Source organism: Moschus berezovskii, chromosome 2 (genome assembly GCF_049115385.1).
Source record: "Moschus berezovskii isolate FMDL1 chromosome 2, NW_MosBer_1.0, whole genome shotgun sequence".
In the NCBI taxonomy this organism is placed as follows: Eukaryota; Metazoa; Chordata; class Mammalia; order Artiodactyla; family Moschidae; genus Moschus; species Moschus berezovskii.
In genome coordinates this window covers 8,976,159-8,996,519 of record NC_142461.1, presented here as the reverse complement: position 1 = coordinate 8,996,519, position 20,361 = coordinate 8,976,159, and the positions used below count along the sequence as shown (strand labels likewise).

The 20,361-nt window shown below is 54.1% G+C and overlaps 1 protein-coding gene across 2 annotated transcripts in view; it reads right to left on the bottom strand.

Annotated features, from left to right (window-relative positions):
• Positions 1–585: 585 nt before the first annotated feature.
• Positions 586–20,361, bottom strand: part of MAN1C1 (mannosidase alpha class 1C member 1) — a 155,652-nt gene continuing 135,876 nt past the window's right edge. For both annotated transcript variants that reach the window (XM_088843616.1, XM_055398634.2), the window contains exons 7-12: positions 19,431–19,524; positions 14,125–14,240; positions 6,501–6,720; positions 3,318–3,490; positions 2,093–2,208; positions 586–1,357 (exon numbers count right to left, since the gene is read on the bottom strand). In XM_088843616.1, coding sequence (XP_088699742.1) covers positions 1,237–1,357; positions 2,093–2,208; positions 3,318–3,490; positions 6,501–6,720; positions 14,125–14,240; positions 19,431–19,524 — 840 coding nt within the window. In that variant the 3' untranslated portion in view covers positions 586–1,236. The remainder of the gene's footprint in view (positions 1,358–2,092; positions 2,209–3,317; positions 3,491–6,500; positions 6,721–14,124; positions 14,241–19,430; positions 19,525–20,361) is intronic.

The window sequence follows — 20,361 nt, the reverse complement described above, 5'->3', positions numbered from 1 at the left end:
CGGTCAGGGGGAGAGATCTGTGGGGTACTCTTCCCTCCCAGGTCTCAGCTTGAAGGTCATACACTCACAGAGGCTCTCCCTAACCCCTGACCCCTCCTCTAAGGTAGGTCCCGGCGCCAGTGCCTCCGTCTGTTTGTCTCCTTTGGAGCACTTCAAGGAGCTTCTGCAGTCTTTCTGCTCCACGGTCTGTGTCTCCCTGCTTGACTATATGCTCCCTGAGGGACAGGCTTCCGACTGTTCCCCTCACAGCTGTGTCCCTGTGTCTGGCCCCCTGCAGACACTCACCAAGTAGCTGCAGAACGATGGAATAAATGAACACTGGATGGGGGTGGTGAGCAAACCACAGGGGCTGGTCTCGCCTCTGCCTTCATGGCTGTGTGACCTCGGGCATGTTGCTGCCCCTCTCTGGGTCTCTTCCAAGCCATGATGTAAGTATAAATATCCAATAGGGCCGATGCAAGGGAAGGTAATAGAAGCTGGCATCTTCACTAAATTATACCTTAAATCAACTGCTGCTTGATTATTCTTTCTGATGATAACATGGCAGTGCTTTCCCCAGGAGTCACTGATGTGCAATGAACCCAATTGTATCTCTTATTCAATAAACTCTTTTATTGTAACTTTACAGATTTTTCCATTACAGTAATGAAAACAGCACTAGTGATTCATAACTGGCCCAAATCAAAGGGGAACTCTTCCTCAAATTATAAGGTAAATGACACATAATTGAACAAATAGTAAATGTTGGGCAAAAGGAATTCAAAATATAGAAAATGAGGGTCAAGATTTTGTGTGTGTGTGTGAGTGCAAACACTTTAAGGTTTAGTTTATCAGGATGATAGCAGTTTTGAAAGCACATGATTTTGAAAACTATATTTATAATCTGTGATAAAACACAAATGTAGAGAAAAGGCAAAATCAAGCAAAACCCAATAAACCGCCAGAACGAAAGGAAGTGAATCAAACCCACGAGGCTGCAACGCAAACCTCCGGTGCTTTGGCCCTGGAACGGCGAGAGAGAGCAGGTTTCACAGAAATTCTCTGTGGAAAGGAATGTCTGGGCCTGGTGTGACATCTCTGCGTCTCCAAGTCCTGTCTCCTCACAGAGGAAAAGAAGTTGCTCGTCCAACACATCGGCTGGGTCTGCCAGGCAGGGGCCCACGTTCCCAATCCGTTTGAGAACAACCCCCAAATCCAGAAGAGGTGACCTGGGAGCAGCAGGGACCTGGGTGGGCGTCAGCCCCCGCCCCGGCCAGAGCTGTCCGAGTGGTTCACGGGGAGCGGGTGGGCCTCCGTGTTGAACACCCAGTCTTCCAGGGAGAGCATGTCATCTTCAGAGAACAGAAGATACAGATACCTGTGCCCAGCGGGGAGGGAGCAAGATAGACTGTCAGTGCCCCGGGGAAGGGGGATCCACTGGAAACAGTGCTCAGAGCTCGGGGGGCCTCCGGGACAGGCCTGTGCCCAAGGGGGCAGGGAGGTCACAGACCCTGAATCTGTCCAGAGGGCCCATCCCTGGGAAGGAGCGGTGGACACCGGGGGGAGGGCACATTGAGCTTTAGGCCAGACAGAGCTGCTTCATTCTGCCTCTGCCCCCAGCCCCCACTCTGCACCTCCCCCACAACCAGCTTCCCCTAATGGAAGGAGAGACCATTCCCACACATCCTGAAGGGCTAAAGCACAAGGGACCTGCTTTAGCAAACTGCGAGGAAATGGAGGCCAACTTCTACCCAGAAGGGAGAGGACGGCGCAGTGGCTGAACTGCTGTGGTGACGGTACTGACGCCATCATGGTGATACTCTGCCCGTTTTACAGAGAACTTAAGGAACAGGCTGAAGCAGTTCACTGCTCACACAGCTAATGCTCAGGTGCGTGGAGTCTGGCCCACCTCAATCTGCGTGGAGAAACTGGCATGGCCCAGGGCCCCTGCCCCGAGTGGGATAAGCCCCCATCCCTCTTGGGCGCCCTCCTGGGACGGCAGAACCTGACTGATGGTGATGGTGGAGCCTGCCCTCCCTGCCTGCTTCCCTGCCTCCCTAAGAAAAGACGGAGCTGCCTTCTGTAAAGAATACCGGCCAAACCCCCAACTCACTTTAGAGTCTCTGCCAGAAAGAACGTCTGCTGCTTGTTGTCATGGTTGGGAACCTTACTGTATACGTCCTGGATCCCGGAGAACCCAGCTTCCGTCCGACAGTATTTCTCCAAGGCCTGAAGGAATGGAAGGCAGACTTGATGTGGGGAGAGGAGAGGTCTCCCCAAGACCCATGCCTGCCCAGTTCTTTAACAGGCATGGGATCCCCCCACGCCCTGCCCTGCTTCGGCTGGCGACTCCAGCGTTTGTGGGAGCAGCAGGCCAAACTCCTCTCAGGGTTCAGCCACCCTGCGTGAGCAGGCTCCCTGGGCCCTGCCTGAGCTCTTCACCTGGTGGGAACTCACAGGAAGCTTTTCTGCCTCTCGGGGAACTAGACTGGCCTGACAGACTCCCTCACGGTGGCGGACAGAGGGCAGGGAAGGGGAGGGTGATGTTCCTGGCCTGGGATGTGGGACTGGACTTGGCTCGCCCTAGGGATTCCCTGTAGAGAAGTAGTCCTTGGGCCAGAGGCTTGTCTGCCTTCTGCACAGAAATGCAATTTTTACCCACTGAGCATCTATGGGTGGGGCCCAGGGGGACAAAACACATGGCCTTCAATGGTCAAGAACCAGGGTTCTTAGAAAAGGAGGGGACTCTGGCCAGTGCAGCGTGTCTGTGAGCCTGAGCAGGCCCCGCCCCCTGTCAGAGCGTGTGTTCTGGGTGGTCTGGGCCCCCCAGGGCAGTGGGCCAGGGCAGAACAACAGAGGGAGCTCTGCATCCATCCAGGAATCTTCTGGAGTCCCCACCCTGCCTCTGACACCTGCCCCAAAGAGGGAAAGGACTGGAGGAGCAGAACCCAGAGAGGGGAGGCCCAGGGTTGGGCTGGCTTTGGGGAGAGGAGGCAGGTGAGCTGGCAGCCTGCTCCTGTTTGAGACGAGTGATCGATAGCCACCTGTCCAGGCTTCAGGTCAGAAAGTGGTGACCCTGTGTGTGCTGGGTCGCCTCTGGCTGCTGCCCTGTGTTCGCCCCCTAAGTCTACTGACACTACTGGGCACTCAACCCTCTTCACAGGCTCTGGGCCTGCTTCTGCCCAGCTGGTGACTCTTGGCCCTGCAACTCAACCTTGACCCTTTGCACTCTCAGCCTTAGCCAGACGCCAGCCTGGCTGGCCCTTCCTCTGGGATTTGGACACTGGCTGGGAATGGTCAGCGGCACCTGCTGCCGGTCCACCGCCCCCTCCACTCACCGTTGCCACTTCCCAGCCCCACTCCCTGTAGACAGGGTCGTGGGTCTGCCGCCACAGGTACATGTAGCTCTCCACCACCTCCGGCCGCAGGATGTAGTAGCTCTCGCTCGTCTGCGTGGCCACGGCCTCTCTGCCCGAGTTAAACCAGAAGGCCTCGGGCCCCAGTTTGGTATCTGTGGGTAAATGACCAACCAGGGAGCCTGGGTCAGACCTCCCATCTCCTCCCAGCTCTTCAGGACCCTGCTGCCCCAGGACAGATGGAAGCCTCTGGAAGCCCTGGCCGGGACTGGTTGGTGATGGATGGGCATGGGCTGGCCTGTCTGATTTGCCTGATAAGCTGCCTGGCAGAGGTATAGCTCCCCTCCTGGCCTAAACTGGCCAAAGCAAGACCCTTAGGCCTCGAAACTTTGGCAGTTTTAGACCCTGAGAATCCAGACGAACGTCCCAGCAGTTCAGGGAGACAAAGGTTTGGGTGGTGTGCCTGTCACTGTGTATTTTGAGACCACAGTCCTGCTAAGATGTTAACCGGAGCTCAGCCAAGAAAGGGTTGCAGGTTTAAGCGTATCTGGGGAACAGTGGGTTAAAACCAAGTAAAAGTCTCTTGTCTGTCGACCCTTCTTTAACTGGCTAATGCAATGATGCTTCTCCATTGCCTGCCCCCCACTCCTACCCCATCCCACCTTCTCTGGGAACTGCTTCTGACACTTTCCAGAACCGCCTTTCCAGAGCTGATGGTTTGGGGGTCTGCTGAGGTGGAGATGAGGGAAGATTTGCCCAGAAGGCACACATATTCAGGCAGAGGAAGCTGAATATAGGCCTGCTGAGGTCTGGGTTTTGCTGTCCTTGTCTGTTTTTGGTCAATTTGCTGCCGTTCCCATTTTCTTATAACCACCACTGCAGCCACCACGGATGAGTTCAAGGGTTGGGCGCTTTACATCCATTTATTTCAATCCTTAAAAAAATGTTGTTTTGGTTAAGGCAGATATTATCTGCCTCTCAGGCATGTGGAAACTGAGGATCAGAGAGGCTATGTGATTTGTCCAAGGTAACACAGCAAGCAGCCATGAAATTAAAAGACGCTTACTTTCCCGTGGTCATGTATGGATGTGAGAGTTGGACTGTGAAGAAAGCTGAGCGCCAAAGAATCGATGCTTTTGAACTGTGGTGCTGGAGAAGACTCTTGAGAGTCCCTTGGACTGCAAGGAGATCCAACCAGTCCATTCTAGAGGAGATCAATCCTGGGTGTTCATTGGAAGGACTTATGCTAAAGCTGAAACTCCAATACTTTGGCCACCTCATGTGACGAGTTGACTCACTGGAAAAGACTGATGCTGGGAGCAATTAGGGGTAGGAGGAGACGGGGACGACGGAGAATGAGGTGGCTGGATGGCATCACCGACTTGATGGACATGAGTTTGAGTGAACTCCGGGAGTTGGTGATGGACAGGGAGGCCTGGCGTGCTGTGGTTCATGGGGTCGCTAAGAGTCGGACACGACTGAGCGACTGAACTGAACTGAACTGAACACAGCAAGCTGTGGCTGAGCTGGAGTGTGACCCTTTCCCCAGGCTGTCCTCTCTCTTTCTCTTCTGGGTCTGACTATCTAGGTCCAAAATCTAGGGGATATAGGTCAGATCATCTTCCCTTTAATGCCTGCCCATCCTGTCCGGTCAGCGGAGGGCCCAGCTCTGGTCCTAACATGGCCCTCCCCACTTCCCCTGAGGGCTCAGAACCCCTAGACGCTCTGGGCTGCTTTTTCTCAGGAACACACTGGAGATTTGCAGGACATCCTACTCATTCATGGAGGGCTTCACAGAAGAGGAATTAGGCAGACCCTGGCCCCTCCAATCCTCTCAAGTGGCGGAGCCGCTCGTGGCCATCAGAACCCAGCCGTTTCTCCAGGCTGCTAACAGGGCGAGGGTGAGAGTGACCGCGGCAGCCATCCGTGGCGGAGCCGGGCTGGCTGCAGAAACACGCTCTGTTAAGCAGACTGTCTCTTATGGTCTGGGCTGATTGTCCCCGGCAAATAGCAGGCTTTTTCTCATTCCTGAGATTTCCTGTTTGTTTATGGTGCTGGCAGAGACAGCTCTTTGAAGGGAACTGAAGACCAGTTTTCAGGACCCACTGCCAATAGCTGGCCTCCTGAATACAGCTCCAGGAGCTCTGGATTCCACTGCTGCGCTCACATACTCTCTTCCGTGGACCGTTAACAAACGCCTCCCACAATGCTGGCTGAAGGTGCAGGCTGACTACTTACCATGGGGCCTAGGAGACCTGTGTTATGTTCCCTTTGAACAGATGAGAAAACAAAGGCCACCAGCTGGGTGAGTGGCAGAGTGGTACTCAAGTCAGGATTTTTTTTTTTTTACTGGAAATCTTGCGTGGGTCCTCTCCTCCAACCAAGGCTGGGATTACAACTCAGAGCAGTGGGCCCCTTTTGGGGTCCTGGGGTGGGGTGGCCTGGGGCTTTTTCTGAGGGGCGCTGTTTGGAGAGGCAGCACACAGGTGGGGCGGGGCATCTGAAGACCTGGGTTCCAGCCTGGCTGAGCTGCTCAGGCGCAGTGTGGTTTTGGTGTAGGCACTGTGTTCCCCCTGTAAAATGAGGGCATGGGCTTATGGTCACTAACAGTGGCTTCTGAGTCTAATGTTTGGCAGTTCTGCCGTGAGAGCTGGCGGGGATGGTGCAGAAGCTCTTGAGCTTCCCAGGGGGTCTTGGATCAGAAGGTGATTATGGGGGTGGTGCCAGGAGGTGGTAAGACCCTCTAAATAAGAGGATTCCAGGGAGGAAAGACGGGGTATGTTGCACGGTAGGAGCTCAGGGAGAAGGAATCTGCTAGGCTCAGGAAGCAAACGTTTCCAGCTCTGTGCCCCTCATGTGGGAGCCTGGCTGGGTCACCTCTGAGCCTCAGTTTCTTCAACTGTGCTGTGAGGGTCAGCGATGGGAGCTGGGTGTTGAATGATGCCCAGCACAGGCAGAGTGCTTAACACAACACTGGGTTCCCTGAAACTGAGGACAATTTCGGTGCACGGATAGCACGCCGGCATTCAGAGTCTGCGTAACCCCGGAGGCGAGGCACCCCTAAGTCCCTGTGTTCCCTTCACTCACTGCCGCTCTCCTGGTCGTTCCAGTCCCCCCTGCTATCCAGCCTGTCTTCCCTGCTGCCCCTTCCCCTCGCAGGGTTACCTGAGCGGGCGTACGACTCGTGGCACGTCTTGGTGATCTGGGCTGCGAGATCTCGGTAGTGGGCCCTCTTTTCTTCCTTGGCATCCTCAGCGCCAAGGGCGATCATGCCCCCGGAGAAACAGGCCAGGTGCCCCATCTTGTGGTCCAGGATCCCCCCTCGCCACTCGGCGATGTAGGTCAGGCCCCCGGGAGACACATTCACCAGGTGGGTCTCTATCGCCTGGGAGCAGGTGGGAATCGGGCAGGGAGGAAGGACGAGCAGGGCAAAGAGAAGGGAAAGGAGAGGCCGGAAAGTGAACACTGCGGAGATGCAGCAAGCGCAAATCAGCCCTCCACCCCAGACAAAGGGGGCCTGCTGACCTTGGCTGGGGGTGGTCCCCGGCGGGGCTGGCGGGAGTTTCTGCCACTCGCCCAGCTGAGGTGGGGTGGGGGGCTTGGGCACAAGGCAGCTTCCCCAGGGGGAGTCTCTTACACAGATTTTAAAAAATCCTTTACGTTCAAACATTTTTAGAAAAAAAATCATAAAATTATTATCATTCTCCATTATATCCTCTGTCTCCTGCACTGCAGGTGGATTCTTTACCAGCTAAGCCACAAGGGAAGCCCATATCCTCTGTTAAGGAATCTTAACCTGAAGCCTGGATGGCCTGTGGATGGGCTCGAGGGGGTCCAGAATTCCCCTAATATTGTGTGTGACACTTTAGAGCATTTTCAAGGGAAGAGGATCAGTTATATTTGATCAGATTCTCAAAAGGGACCACAGACAGTAAGAGCTGCCCCCTACAAGCCCTTATCAGAGGCTTCCTCACTTGATGCCCATAATAAGCCAGGCACAGCGGTCAATTGGCTTGTCCCAGGTCTCCCGCCACACCAGGATCAGGACAAGGACCCCCACATGCCCATATCTGATTCCTTCCAGGACCTGACAGCTGCTCCTCTTGGTGACAAGGGGCTTTCAGAGTCCCTTCCTGCTCCCCCAAGAGGTGATGCTGTTGAGGAAAGACTCCCAGGATATTGGCGGAGGGTGTAGGTGTCAGGCCATCACACCCCTGACTTCCTGCCGTTAGTCAATGGGACTCCAGGAGCCCTGGAGACAGAGGTAATGGTGGCAGCCACCCACACAGCACAGGACTGCACTCAATGGGTCCTGCCCCAGGAGCCTGGCCAGGCGTCTGCCTCCAATGGTCCCCTCCCTTCTATTCTCTGGGGTGGGATGGGGGGGTCTATGCACTCTGTAAATAGCACACGTGCCTGCATCTTGGGCCTGTGTAATGCCCTCCCATGGTTTCCAAGTGCCCTCAGACAAAAGTCCAGCAGGGCCTCCGAGACTCTGTGATCTGCACCCTGAGGTTTAACCCAACGCCAGGGACATGGCTCCCAGGTGTAGACTCCAGATCAAACCGCATCTCCACCAGCCCCAAGCTGTGTGACACTGGGTCGGTTCTCTGCTCTCTCTGTGCCTCAACTTCCTCATGTATAAAATCAGGGAGAGAGCACGAGCCACTTCACAGGGTTATGAGGGTTCAATGTGACCTGTCTGCAGAGCTTAGCATGTTTCTTTGTGCAGAGAGGCCTTAATAAAGAGGCCTCTGGCAACTTGCTACCTCTAACTCTGCTGCTTCCTTGGTAAGAATACCCCCGTCGAAACCACGGTGGCCCCGTCACTCTACGACCGTTATCTCTCTATATGGTGCTGGCCCCACGTGCCTGCTCCTATTTGTATATGATTCTAGGGACATCTGCCTCCATCCCAGGACCCTGTGTGCCAGGTGATGGCAGAAGCCACCACCATCAACTACCAGCCAGTGGCTGGCACAGAGGAAGTGCTCAGACAACATTTGTTCCTTGATCTGTTCTTCTTTGCCAGAAAAAGCAGAGAGGCTGGCAATTATGACTCCTTTCCAGTCTGTCCTCCGGCCACCCCCACTCCCTCCCTCTCTGGCCCTGGCCACACCTTGTGCCCCCTCCCAGCCCCCAAGACATTTTGTGAGCACTCTCAGTGCCAGTGCTGTGCTCCACGCAGGGGATACAGCCCAGAAGATGGGCCTGGGCCCCAGGGAGCTCACCGGTGGGCACAGAGGCTTCCCAAGAAAAGCAAATACACCCGAGAATCATGAGTTATGATCAACATTTGAATAAAACAAGTTAAGGGGATGAGACAGAAAAAAGCTTGGGGAGGGGGGTGGTCCTACGCTGCAGAGTGAGGTCAGAAATGGTTTCAACGCTGGTGACCTCCACCAAGACCTTTTTTTCCTGCCTCGGGCTTTGTTGCAACAGCTGTTTCTCCCCTAAGCTCCAGCCCCAACTTGCTACCTCCAGCTCTGCCACTTCCTTGGCGAGAATACCCCTGTCGAACCCACGGCGGCCCCGTCACTCTACGACCCTGTTATCTCTCTATGGGGTGCTGGCCCCACGTGCCTGTTCCTTTCTGTATACGTTTCTATGGGACGTCTGCCTCCATCCAAGGACTCTGAGTGCCAGGTGACGGCAGAAGCCACCACCATCAACCACCAGCCAGTGGCTGGCACAGGGGAGGTGCTCAGACAGCATTTGTTCCTTGATCTGTTTTTCCTTTGCCCTCGGCTATCAGGCCCAAACTGGTGGGCTGGCAGCAGGACCCTCGCTGAGCAGCAGATGGGGAAGCTCTGATGATGTGACTGATGCGCCAGGGCACTGGTCTCCTTGGGAGGAGCACTGGGGCGACCTGCAGGGCTGCAGGACCCTGGCTCCTGGGCAGAGCTGGGTCCACCGCAGCTGCTCTGCAGCGCTAATGCGTTGGAGCGGGGAAGGGCGGCAGGGCTAGTCCTGAGTGCAGAACCCTGGTTCAGTTACCCACTGTCAACAATTGGGAGAGAACCCAGACATCCAGGGAGATCCTAGGAAGCTTCGCACTGCAGCTGGAAATCGGCACCTTTAAGACTGTCTCCCATCGGTTAACTTCTGTTTGGGGTTAATGGGGCTTCCCTGGTGGCTCAGAGGGTAAAGAATCTGCCTGCAATGTGGGAGACCTGGGATCGATCCCTGGGTTGTGAAGATCCCCTGGAGAAGGGAATAGCTACCCACTCCAGTATTCTGGCCTGGAGAATTTCATGGACAGAGGAGCCTGGCGGGCTACAGTCCGTGGGGTCGTAAAGAGTCGGACATGATGGAGCAACTAATACTTTCACCACACGAAGTAACTTGGTTAAGAGTGAAAAGACAGGCCAGTCTCTCTCTGAAGCTATAACTGAGAAAAGCAAATGTAAAGGTGAAAAAGCAAACCCCAGTTCAGTTCAGTTCAGTCGTGTCCGACTCTTTGTGACCCCATGAATCACAGCACACCAGACCTCCCTGTCCATCACCAACTCCCAGAGTTCACTCAAACTCACCCCTAAAGCTTTCTAAAACCCTAAGCAAGATAAGAGACAGCACAGTCGGGCAACTGACCGGTAGAAAGGCTAAAATCATAGCAAGAGACAGAGTAGAGGGCTGAGTTTGAACCCCAGCTCTGCAGTTTGAGAGTTGCATGACTTTGGGCAAGTTGCTTTACTTTTCTGAAGGCTCTCTTTCATCATCTGTAAACTGGGAACAATACTTCCTGGATGGTTACGAAGCCGCTCCAAGACTCTGGCTAAGCACTGGCATTGATGGTTCCTCCCTTTGCCTCCTGGAGGACACCCCGTCTGCACCCTCCTGAGGGGGCTGTCAGACCAGCCAGGATTCTCTGTGATTTGGCAGCTGGTAAGTGGAGGATCTGGAGTCAGTGAGACCTGTGTTTGAGCCTTGGCTGTGACACTTGCTGCTGGGGGCTTTGGGCCTTTCTTTTTTAAAAATTAATTTATTTTTTAATTGAAGGATAACTGCTTAACAGAATTTTGTTGTTTTCTGCCAAATATCAACATGAATCAGCCAGAGGTATACATATGTCCTATCCCTCTTGAACCTCCCATCTCCCTCCCCATCCCACCCCTCTAGGTTGTTACAGAGCCCCTGTTTGAGTTCCCTGAGTCATATAGCAAATTTCCACTGGCTATCTATTTTACATATGGTAATGTAAAGTAATGCTCAAATTTTGAGCTAGCAAAGTAAAATTTGGTAAAGTAAAATTTAATTTGGTAAAAAAAGTAAAATTTAGAAAAAAATTGAGCTAGCAAAGTAATGCTCAAAATTTTCCAAGCCAGGCTTCAACAGTACATGAACCGTGAACTTCCAGATATTCAAGCTGGATTTAGAAAAGGCAGAGGAACCAGAGATCAAATTGCCAACATCCGCTGGATCATTGAAAAAGGAAAATAGTTGCAGAAAAACATCTATTTCTGCTTCATTGACTATGCCAAAGCCTTTGACTGTGTGGGTCACAATGAACTGCGGAAAATTCTTCAAGAGATGGGAATACCAGACCACCTGACCTGCCTCTTGAGAAATCTGTATGCAGGTCGGGAAGCAACAGTTAGAACTGGACATGGAACACAGACTGGTTCCAAATAGGGAAAGGAATATGTCAAGGTTGTGTATTGTCACCCTGCTTATTTAATTTATATGCAGAGCACATCAAGAGAAACGCTGGGCTGGATGAAGCACAAGATGGAATCAAGATTGCCAGGAGAAATATCAATAACCTCAGATATGCAGATGACACCATTTATGGCAGAAAGCGAAGAAGAACTAAAGAGCCTCCTGATGAAAGTGAAAGAGGAGAGTGAAAAAGTTGACTTAAACCTCAACATTCAAAAAACTAGGATCACGGCATCTGGTCCCATCACTTCATGGCAAATAGATGGGGAAGCACTGGAAACTGACAGACTTTATTTTTTGGGCCCCAAAATCACTGCAGATGGTGACTGTCACCACGAAATTAAAAGACGCTTGCTCTTTGGAAGGAAAGTTAGGACCAACCTAGACAGCATATTAAAAGTCTGAGCGCCGAAGAATTGATGCTTTTGAACTGTGGTGTTGGAGAAGACTCTTGAGAGTCCCTTGGACTGCAAGGAGATCCAACCAGTCCATCCTAAAGGAGATCAGTCCTGAATATTCATTGGAAGGACTGATGCTGAAGCTGAAACTCCAATACTTTGGCCACCTGATGCAAACAGCTGACTCATTTGAAAAGACCCTGATGAGGGAAAAGATTGAAGGCAGGAGAAGGGGACAATAGAGGATGAGATGGTTGGATGGCATCACCGACTCAATGGATATGAGTTTGAGTAGGCTCCAGGAGTTGGGGATGGACAGGGAAGCCTGGTGTGCTGCCGTCCATGGGGTCGCAAAGAGTTGGACACGACTGACCAAACTGAATGTAAGTTTCTATGTTCCTCTTTCCATACATTTTACCCTCTCCTTCCTCCTCCAGACCTTGGGCCTTTCTAAGCCTCAGTTTAATTACCTGTAAGAAGGGGACAAAATGAGGCCAGGCACCCAGCACAGCTGCCTGGAGGAGACCACAAGGACAGAAACTCCCCGTTCTTTCTCCTCTTGACCCCCAGGGGTGTGCCTGCCTGCCTGTCTGAACCCCTGCTCCCCATGCCCACCCTAGCAGGAAATTGGTCTGACCTGCACACTGGAGGCCCTGAGGCGGCTTTGACAGTGGTTGCCTGGGTCCCAACCCAGAGGTTGTAAAGTAACCTTGTTGGGGTGCAGTCTGGGCACCGGGATTTTACAGCTCCCCAGGTGATTTTTAACATGCCAACAAGGTTGACAACCACCAGAAAATTCTTCAAAGCCCCAAACTCGCCAGAGGCCCAGCCTTTACCCAGGGTCAGAGACACTGCAGGCTCTTCATTGGGGAGATCAAATGCCAGAGCAAAGCTGAGTTCTCTCCTGTTCAATCAAGTGTTTCTATAAAGCTCCCCGTTTGCTTAAATAATTCATGGCCATTTCTTCCCTTGAAGCCTCAACTACAGTGTGCCCTGAGGGCTGGGAACCGGGCTGCTCGTTAACTTTTCTGTTTATTCTGCAAGGAAGGCAGAAAGGGCCTCTCCAGGCAGCACTGCTGGACCTGACCGCTAATCCTTGACAGACGCTGCAGGCGCTCAGTCGTGTCCGACTCTTCGCAACCCCATGGACTGCAGCCTACAGGCTCCTCCGTCCATGGGATTTTCCAGGCAAGAGTACTGGAGTGGGGTGCCATTGCCTTGTCCGATCCAGTTGCTGCCCACCCCCATTCATCCACCTATATCCACCCACCCACCCACTCAGTCGTCCCTCTGTCCTTCCTTCCCGCCCTCCCTCTGTCCATTCATTTGCTCATAAGACAGTGACTGTACGCCCCCAAGGCACCAAGCACTGTTTTGGGAGTCAAGCACACAGTCAATGAATAGACAAGATCCTTGTTCTAGACAGTTCAGGAAGAGAGACCGTGCACGAGAGAACAAGTAACACGTGTGATCACTTTAGATGCTGATAAAGGTGAAGGCGGTTAATAATGAGCCTAAGGTATGTGAGAGAGAGAGAAGCTGGGGAAGGCTAATTCTGTGGCCTTTGAGTTGACCAACAGGCAGGACCCAGCCACGTGAATGATATTCCAGGTAGGAGGGCAACAGGTACCAAAGCCCTGAGGTGGGAAAGAGCCGGCGTGCCTGAGGGAGGCTGGGGACCAGAGCTCAGAGGGCAAGGGGGAGAGAGAGAGGTCAGGGTGATTGGCAGGCCCAGGTCAGGGACCGTGGGCAAAGGCGAGAAGCCTGGTTTGTTCCAAGCGCCGAGCAGCGGTGCGGGGAGGGACATGCACTTTTAACTATTCAGGCTGCCGTGGAAGAACTGACTTAGAGCGGGGAGGGGTGAGCAAGGAATCCAGCTGGCTTCGATCAAGGAGGGAGCAGAACAGATCCAACCTGCTCAATGTACTTTATCAGGAAACTGAGGCCTGGAGCCTGCCTTTTCTCTCGTTGGGCTCAAAGGTATCTTACCAGTGGGCTGCTGGGCTCCACTCCCCCTTCAGAATAGCCTAGGCTAACTGGCTGCCCGTCAGCCCCACAGCCTCTGCCCCTTTGGCTCATCTGAGCCTAGCATCCTTCTTCACTCCACGCCACATGAACAGACCAGCTGAGGGCGGGGGGCGGAGACGGGCGGCTGGCTTTGGAGACCTGGACTTCTGCCCGTTCTGTGCTGTGTGACTTTGAGCCAGTGCCTTCCTCTCTGGGCCCAGAGTCCGGTGTCCATCCCCATCAAGAGAAGGAACAGAATGGGGTGCCTCGCTGAGGGAGGCCCCTCCCAGCTTGGATGTGCTAATTACGTGGTTCAGCCGGAAGATGGCTGAAGGTCTTGCTTTGGCCGCCTCCCTTGGGGGCCCCTGTGTTCTGGGTTCTGACACAGCAGGAGCACAGACCCTGTGGTTTCTGAACCAGGCTGCCTGCTGCTTCCCCCAGGCCTCGGACAAATGACTCCACCGCCTTCAGTCTGGGTTGTGCATTTGTAAAACGAAGGGGCTGACATGGCCCCGATTTCAGGGTGTTTGAGAAGAGTCACAGACAGGGTGTGAAGAGCGACGGGCTGGGGAGGGGCCAGTCGCGGGGTTCCTTTGGGCCCGCTCGCTGTGGGGGGCGGGGGTGGGCAGAGGTGGGTGGGCGGCAGGCTCCCAGCTCTCAGGGACCCTCGGGGAACGGGTGGGGAGTGACCAAACCGCCCATGCAGAGTCGGGCGCCTGTCTTACCTCCAAGGCTTCGTAGTACATATCTTTAGCTTCCATATCTGTCTTGGCCGACATCAGCCAGGACTTGATCAAATATTCATAAAAACTGTCCCCGAGTCCTCCAACCGAGACGTGGTCTGTGAGGGGAGAGAGGACAGGAATATTACTCCACCGGCCGCCGGCAGGACTCACCGGGTGAGCTCGGTGGGGAGTGCGCATTTAATCCCCGGCCTCGGAGACCCCAGCAGAACAGTTCAGGAGTGCCAGGAGAAAGGCGTGGCCTGCGACTGGGGGCCACCGGGGCAGCTTGAGCTCGATGGTCCCACACAAAAGTGCAGGGGCTCCTCTGGCTGCTATAAATCATGTCGTTTAGCAGGTGGAGGACAGCAGGGCCGCTGGTTATTAACTGTAAATGAGTTGCATTTCTTTAAAAAGATAATCTGGTGGCAGGCAGTTCAGGGATTTTTTATTACCTGGTGCCAAACATGGTAATTAATGCTGGGCAGGTTCATAAAAGGCCATGGGAAGGAGGAACGAGAGGCTTAATTTAGTCGGTCAGAGTGTAGAGCTATTCTGAAAAAGCCAGGTTTAAATTTAGCCAATTGGGATGAATGGAGTTCAAAGGAACAGGGGGAGGGAAAGCCGGGTTGGAGGACCCCTCCGTCCGCCCTGGGGGAGCAGGACCTCCAGGCGTGGCTGGACAAGCAGGTGTCCCCATGTAGGTCAGCTCCGAGAGGGTGACAGCTGACAGAGGAGCGCTTAATTACAGAAGCAAGAGTGCACTTCACTCCCACTAACAGGCAACATCAAGGCATTCAGCAGATACCACAAGGAGCGAACTGTGGTTCTTGGTTAAGCAGGGAGACAGAGAGAGGAAGGAAAGGGGCTGGATGAGGGCAGGGCGTGGGAAATGGGAAGAGGATTTTCAGCTCCTCTGGAGAAAGACGGGGCCCAAAGTGAGGAGGGAGGGGAAGTGGGTGGGGGCAAGAGAAAGAAATAGAGAATATGGCAACAGCTACCCTTTATCGAGGGTCTGCTGTGGGCCGGAAGCTTTACTGGATTATGTGTAACAGTCTTCCCAAGAATCCTGTAAAGTAAGCATGACAAACCCCATTTCTCAGATGGGAAAACTGAGAGCGAGCCTAAAGAGCTCAGCCACCAAGCCAGCAGGCTCTCACTTTCTGCAGCTTCACACAGTCAACCAAGAGAAGGCGAAAGAAAGGGCAGGTGTGGAGAGGGAGAGACCAGAAATGGGAGGAAGAGACAGATGGGAACCAGCAGAGGGGGCTTACAGGAGGCCCCCACGGTAAACCAGCCCTGCCAGCCCCCTCCGGCCCCCTCCTTAAACAAATCCCAGTCCAGCTAGGGCTCAGGAAGGGGACAAGCACTTGGGAAAATGGGAACAGACCAGATAAAGCGTGGGGCTTAGGGAGGTGTGGGAGGGGGCCAGCGTGGGCTAGACTTTGTTACCCAAAAAGGTGGAACCAGCCTAGTGTCCCCCTCGGCCCCTTTCCCTGGGGAAGGATACAGCTGGGCAAGCACAGAGGTGGGCAGGGCTGTGCCAGCCCTGACAGATGGACAGTGTGTCCACAGCCCTGGCAGGAGACCTGCGCAGAGCAGAGGGAGGGGGAAGCTGGAGAGTGGACCAGGTCAGCCTCCGCAGAAGGGGCTGTGGCTGGTGGCACACAGAAGGGGCACGGTGACCTCCACGGTCACCTGCTGGGCCTGCCCCCTGTCCACCGCCCCAAACACTGCAGCCCCACCCACCCACACTCTGTCTCAGCTGTGATGACCCCTCTGCCAGGAAGACCTTTCCCCCTGGCATGGCTCAGGCCCTCTCCCTGCTTTGCTCCACCTAGAGAGGCTTTCCTCCATGTCCTCACAGTGGGACATGAGGAAGGAGGGAAAGAAGGCAGCTGTGCCCTCTGGCCCTGTGCCCTCCTGCGGCAGGTGCTAGGTGACAGCGGCCCCCCACCATTGCTGGGTGCTGTATTGTCAGGACCTGTCTGTGGGTCTGCCTCCCCTGCTCGGCTGTGGGCTGTGTGGGGAGGGACTGTGGGAGATTCGCAGCTGTGCCCAATACCTCCACGGCACACAGCGGAAGCCCCAGTGGGCCCCAAATGAGAGAAAGGCGAGCAGATCTGGGCTGTGCTGGGAAGGACCTTGAAGGCCACGCCAGAGAGGCTGGACTTCATCATGTGACTGCAGAGCGTGGGTGAGTGACGAGGTCCAGGGCTTCACCTGGCAGGTGTGTGTGGGAGAGGGGAGCCAGGTCAGCAGGTGTCCCACAGCTGTTTGAGACAGGATCCCCCTTGGGATGTGCGGAGAGTTTCACAGGGCCTTGCCTGGGGTGCACAGTTCTCATCTGGAGGTCCTGCTGCTTTCTAGCCTGTGTGTGTGTGTGTGATGTGTGTGATGTGTGATGTGTCTGTGTGTGTAATGTGTGTGGGCAATGTGTGTGTGTGTGTGTGTGTGTGGTGTCTTCCCACACCAAGGGGCACAGGGGAAAAGTACAGGAGTGGGAATTAGAAACATGGATCCGCCATTAGCTCGGGACAAATCAGACCCCCCACCCCTTGCCTTGGGGGCCTCCTTCTCCTGATTTGTAAAATGCAGATGGGAGCACGAGTCTGTGTGCGTGAGTGGAGCTGGATTCTTCTGCTTCCTGACCATGTCAACAACACTCCCATCACACTCGGCAGCAGGAGGCGGCCACCCTACATGCCCGGGAATCAACAGCAGGAAAGTAGCATGAACCTGGGGAGGTGGCCAGGCTGCAGCTGGCAGGCCGCTCACACTCCTACACCCAGGGGGGAGAATCCTGGCTCGCCACGTCCCTCCCACCAAGGACGGTGTGGGATTCAGGCAGAGAACAAGGAGGCCAAGCCACTCCAGGGGCCAAGCCAGAGGGCTAGCAGCTCTTCAAGCTCTCGGCGGCTCTGCTGGGGCCAGTCTCATCTTGGTGCTTGGTGCCAGCGGCAGCCTGGTGGACTTATCCTGGCTGCGACGTCCTAGGGGCGGGAGGGTCTCGGCCTCTCGCTACCCTGACGCCCAGCTTCGGGCAGGAGTGGGGACTGGGCAAGAGCATGGGTCTGGGCTGGGATGCAGCCTCAGTTAGTTCTTTGCCTCCTGAAGCTGCAATGTCTGTGGCTGCAAGTGGGCTACACAGAGGATTCAAGGAGAGATAAGAACGTGAACTTGGCTTATGCAAGGTGGGAATGGCATCATCTGCTGGAAAATCAGAGTCATCCAGAAAACAAAACCAAACGGAACCCAGTGAAAACCACAGAAAACCTGAGGTGACCTCTAGCACCGAAGCCAGGGGAGGAGGAAGGTAGGTGCCCAGAGGAGCAGGGCTTTCTCTATAACCTTCCCTCTGCAATCCAGTGGGTCTTGGCTTCATACTTTATTAACAGGAAACAATTTTCCATATGTGACTGAGTCTGCCCAGCCCTGCGACCCTGGGTGCAGCCTGCAAAGAAAATTATGCTTCTCAGCAGGGCAGGGGAAGGCGGGGAGCCTCCCCTGTAATTTGCCCAAGGTGGCCCTTCAGGCTGGGAAGCCACGTCCCTAGTTCCCTGGTAACGGGTTTTGCCGCATTGTCCTGGAGCAGCTAGGGCCAGCAGCTGCACAGTTTATCTCTTTCACCCAGTCAGGCCTTGCAATTAAAGGCAGTAACAGTTATTGAACTGTCTCTTCCCGTAGCCATAATCTGTAATTCAAACCTTCATTTTCCTCTGGCACTTCTGAATTTGGTAGTGTGTTTTGGTTATAAATACTTTGCGTTTCTCCAAGCAGTTTTTGTAGGAGGCTCCTTGGGAATGAGGTCATCACCAAGGAAAATTCCTGGGTCGAATTTTCTGGGCTTCCTGGACCGGCGGATCCTAGCAGCTCTGGCTTGGAAGGGCAGGCCTCTGCAGTTTCCTCACAGTATCCCTACTGGCCGGTCAGCTGGCCGTCTAGGCCCTGCTTGCATACTTTTGGTGATGGGTGCTTACCTGTTGGGACAACCTATGCCATCTTTTAATTTTTTTTAAGTCTTTGTTTGAATTTGTTACGATAGCGCTTCTGTTTTATGTTTTGGTTTTTTGGCCTTGAGGCGTGTGAGAGCTTGGCTCTCTACCAGGGATCCAACCCGCACCCTCTGCATTGGAAGGCAACATCTTAACAACCGGACAGCAACCGCCAAGGAAATCACAGCCCGTGTCATCCCTGGAGAATGAACCGAAATCTGTTTACTGCAGCTTTTGACCATTGCTCCCACACCCTTCTGTAGTACACAAAGTATGTACTCTAGTATCTATGTGTACTAGAGATATGTAGTACACATATCTCTAGCTCTTCTCCCATTTTGCAAGAGAGGAAACCAGGGCTCAGAAAGAAGAGGTGGCGTTCCCCCTGCCCCCCCAGGGTGGGCGGGAATTAGGCTCAGGTCCACCTCGTCCTGAGCCCTTGCTGATGACATTAAAACTGGGGTTGGAGGCAGGGAAAGGGGTAAGGGGGCAAAAAGAAAGGTAAGGGTAAAGGGAAAGGGTCCCTGTCTGGGTAGAGGCAGTGGAAGTGGGGCTTCTGGGTGAGTCTTGGGAAGCCCTGAGAGGCAGGGCGCATGGAACCAATTTGTGCTGACTGTGACCACACGACTAGGGCCTTGGTCAAAAAGGCAAGGCAGAGCCAGGCTTCCCGACAGCGGGCCAATACTGGGGGCTGGGAGACTTTAACACTCCCCTGCCTGAGTTTCACAAACCCTATTCTGTTTCAGTGGGTGGAGCTGGGGGCTGTGAATGAGGCTCCAGAGGTGACCCACAGCTGTCTGGTTGAGAGAAAAGCCTCTGAACATAAACAGCTGGAAATCCTAGCACCGATTCTTATAGGTGTAAGATATGGGTGAGGAACTCATGATTTTTATATTGCTGTATAGGGAGGATCTGCTTAAATGTTTTTTTAAGAAATTAAAGTTGGAGGAAGGGAACCAGATGAAATGGGGTGGGAGGGGATTGCATGGCTTTTCTTGGAGCCACGTTTGGAGTAAACCTCTAACTGGAGCACTCTTGCAAGTTTGGGGGAGGATGAAGGAGGTTTCGGAGGGCATCAGAAGAGATGGGAGGCTGGGGATGGCCAGCACGTGGACGACGCACAGGGTGGGCCTCACGTCTGTCACAACGGCAATGGCAACAGCAATGAGCACACCCCATGGCACCCGGCAGGAGGGTGGTGCCCAGGAGCCCTGAGCAAATGCACCGCCGCTCACTTGGGCCAGGTGCCACACACAGCCAGGCAGGCGGGGAAGCTGGGCAGAAACCCGGTGGACCAGGGGCACCCGTACTCACGTTGCATCCAGTTCCCGCTCACCGGGCTGAGGAAGTTGGGGTAGAGGCCGAAGGGCTTGTCAATTTCCCGAAGGACCTTCCGGATGTTTCTGACCTGCCGAGAGATGGACACCAGGCACATCTTTACTTTCTCCAAGGAGCCAGCTGATTCCCAGCCCACTGAGGACCAGGGTGGCTGATTCCAGTCCAGAGAGGAAAACAGAACACATTCCAACAAGGAAGGAAGGGAGAGCTGGGTAACCAGCAGTTGGTTCCAATCTGGAGGTCAAGAGAGGGGCCCTTGTGCTCAAGAGTGGGGCATGGCAGGATGTGGCCACAGTTGGGCCTGACCTCCCACCTCTGTGCTGACCAATCTGCCAGGGGCCCTGCCAGTCTCCCCTTCCCCACCTTACCCCTTCCTCACTGTGTGTGGATTTCGGGGAGTCTTTTTACAAGGGGCTTCGTATAAGTGATAGTCGCTCATTTGTAAGTGCTAGACAAAACTGTCTTTTTAACAGTCAGAAATGGTTAAATATTGGCAGTTTCACATAGCTCAGCCTGGTAATATGTTGTTTTATCTGACACGGTAGGAACCATTCCAGAAGGGAGGATCCTTAGCATCCTTGTGCCCTAATAGGTATCTCGGGGTTTTAATAACAACTGCAACAGCTGTTAACATTTCTCAGTTGCTCTGAGCCAGACACATCAGATACACGATCGCCAACCCTCCTAACAATCCATACGGGATTATCATCTCAGTTTAACAGGCAAGAGACCAGGGCGTCAGAGAGGTGCAGTCACTTGCCCGTGGTCACGGGGCTTGTAAGTGGCAGAACCAGGGCGTGAGTCTGGTCTGTCCGTCCACACGGAGTGGCCCCAGGTCCAACAGGGATCAGGGCAGGGACCGTGCAGCAGCATGCAACAGAGGCTGCCCCCACTGGAGCAGAGGCCG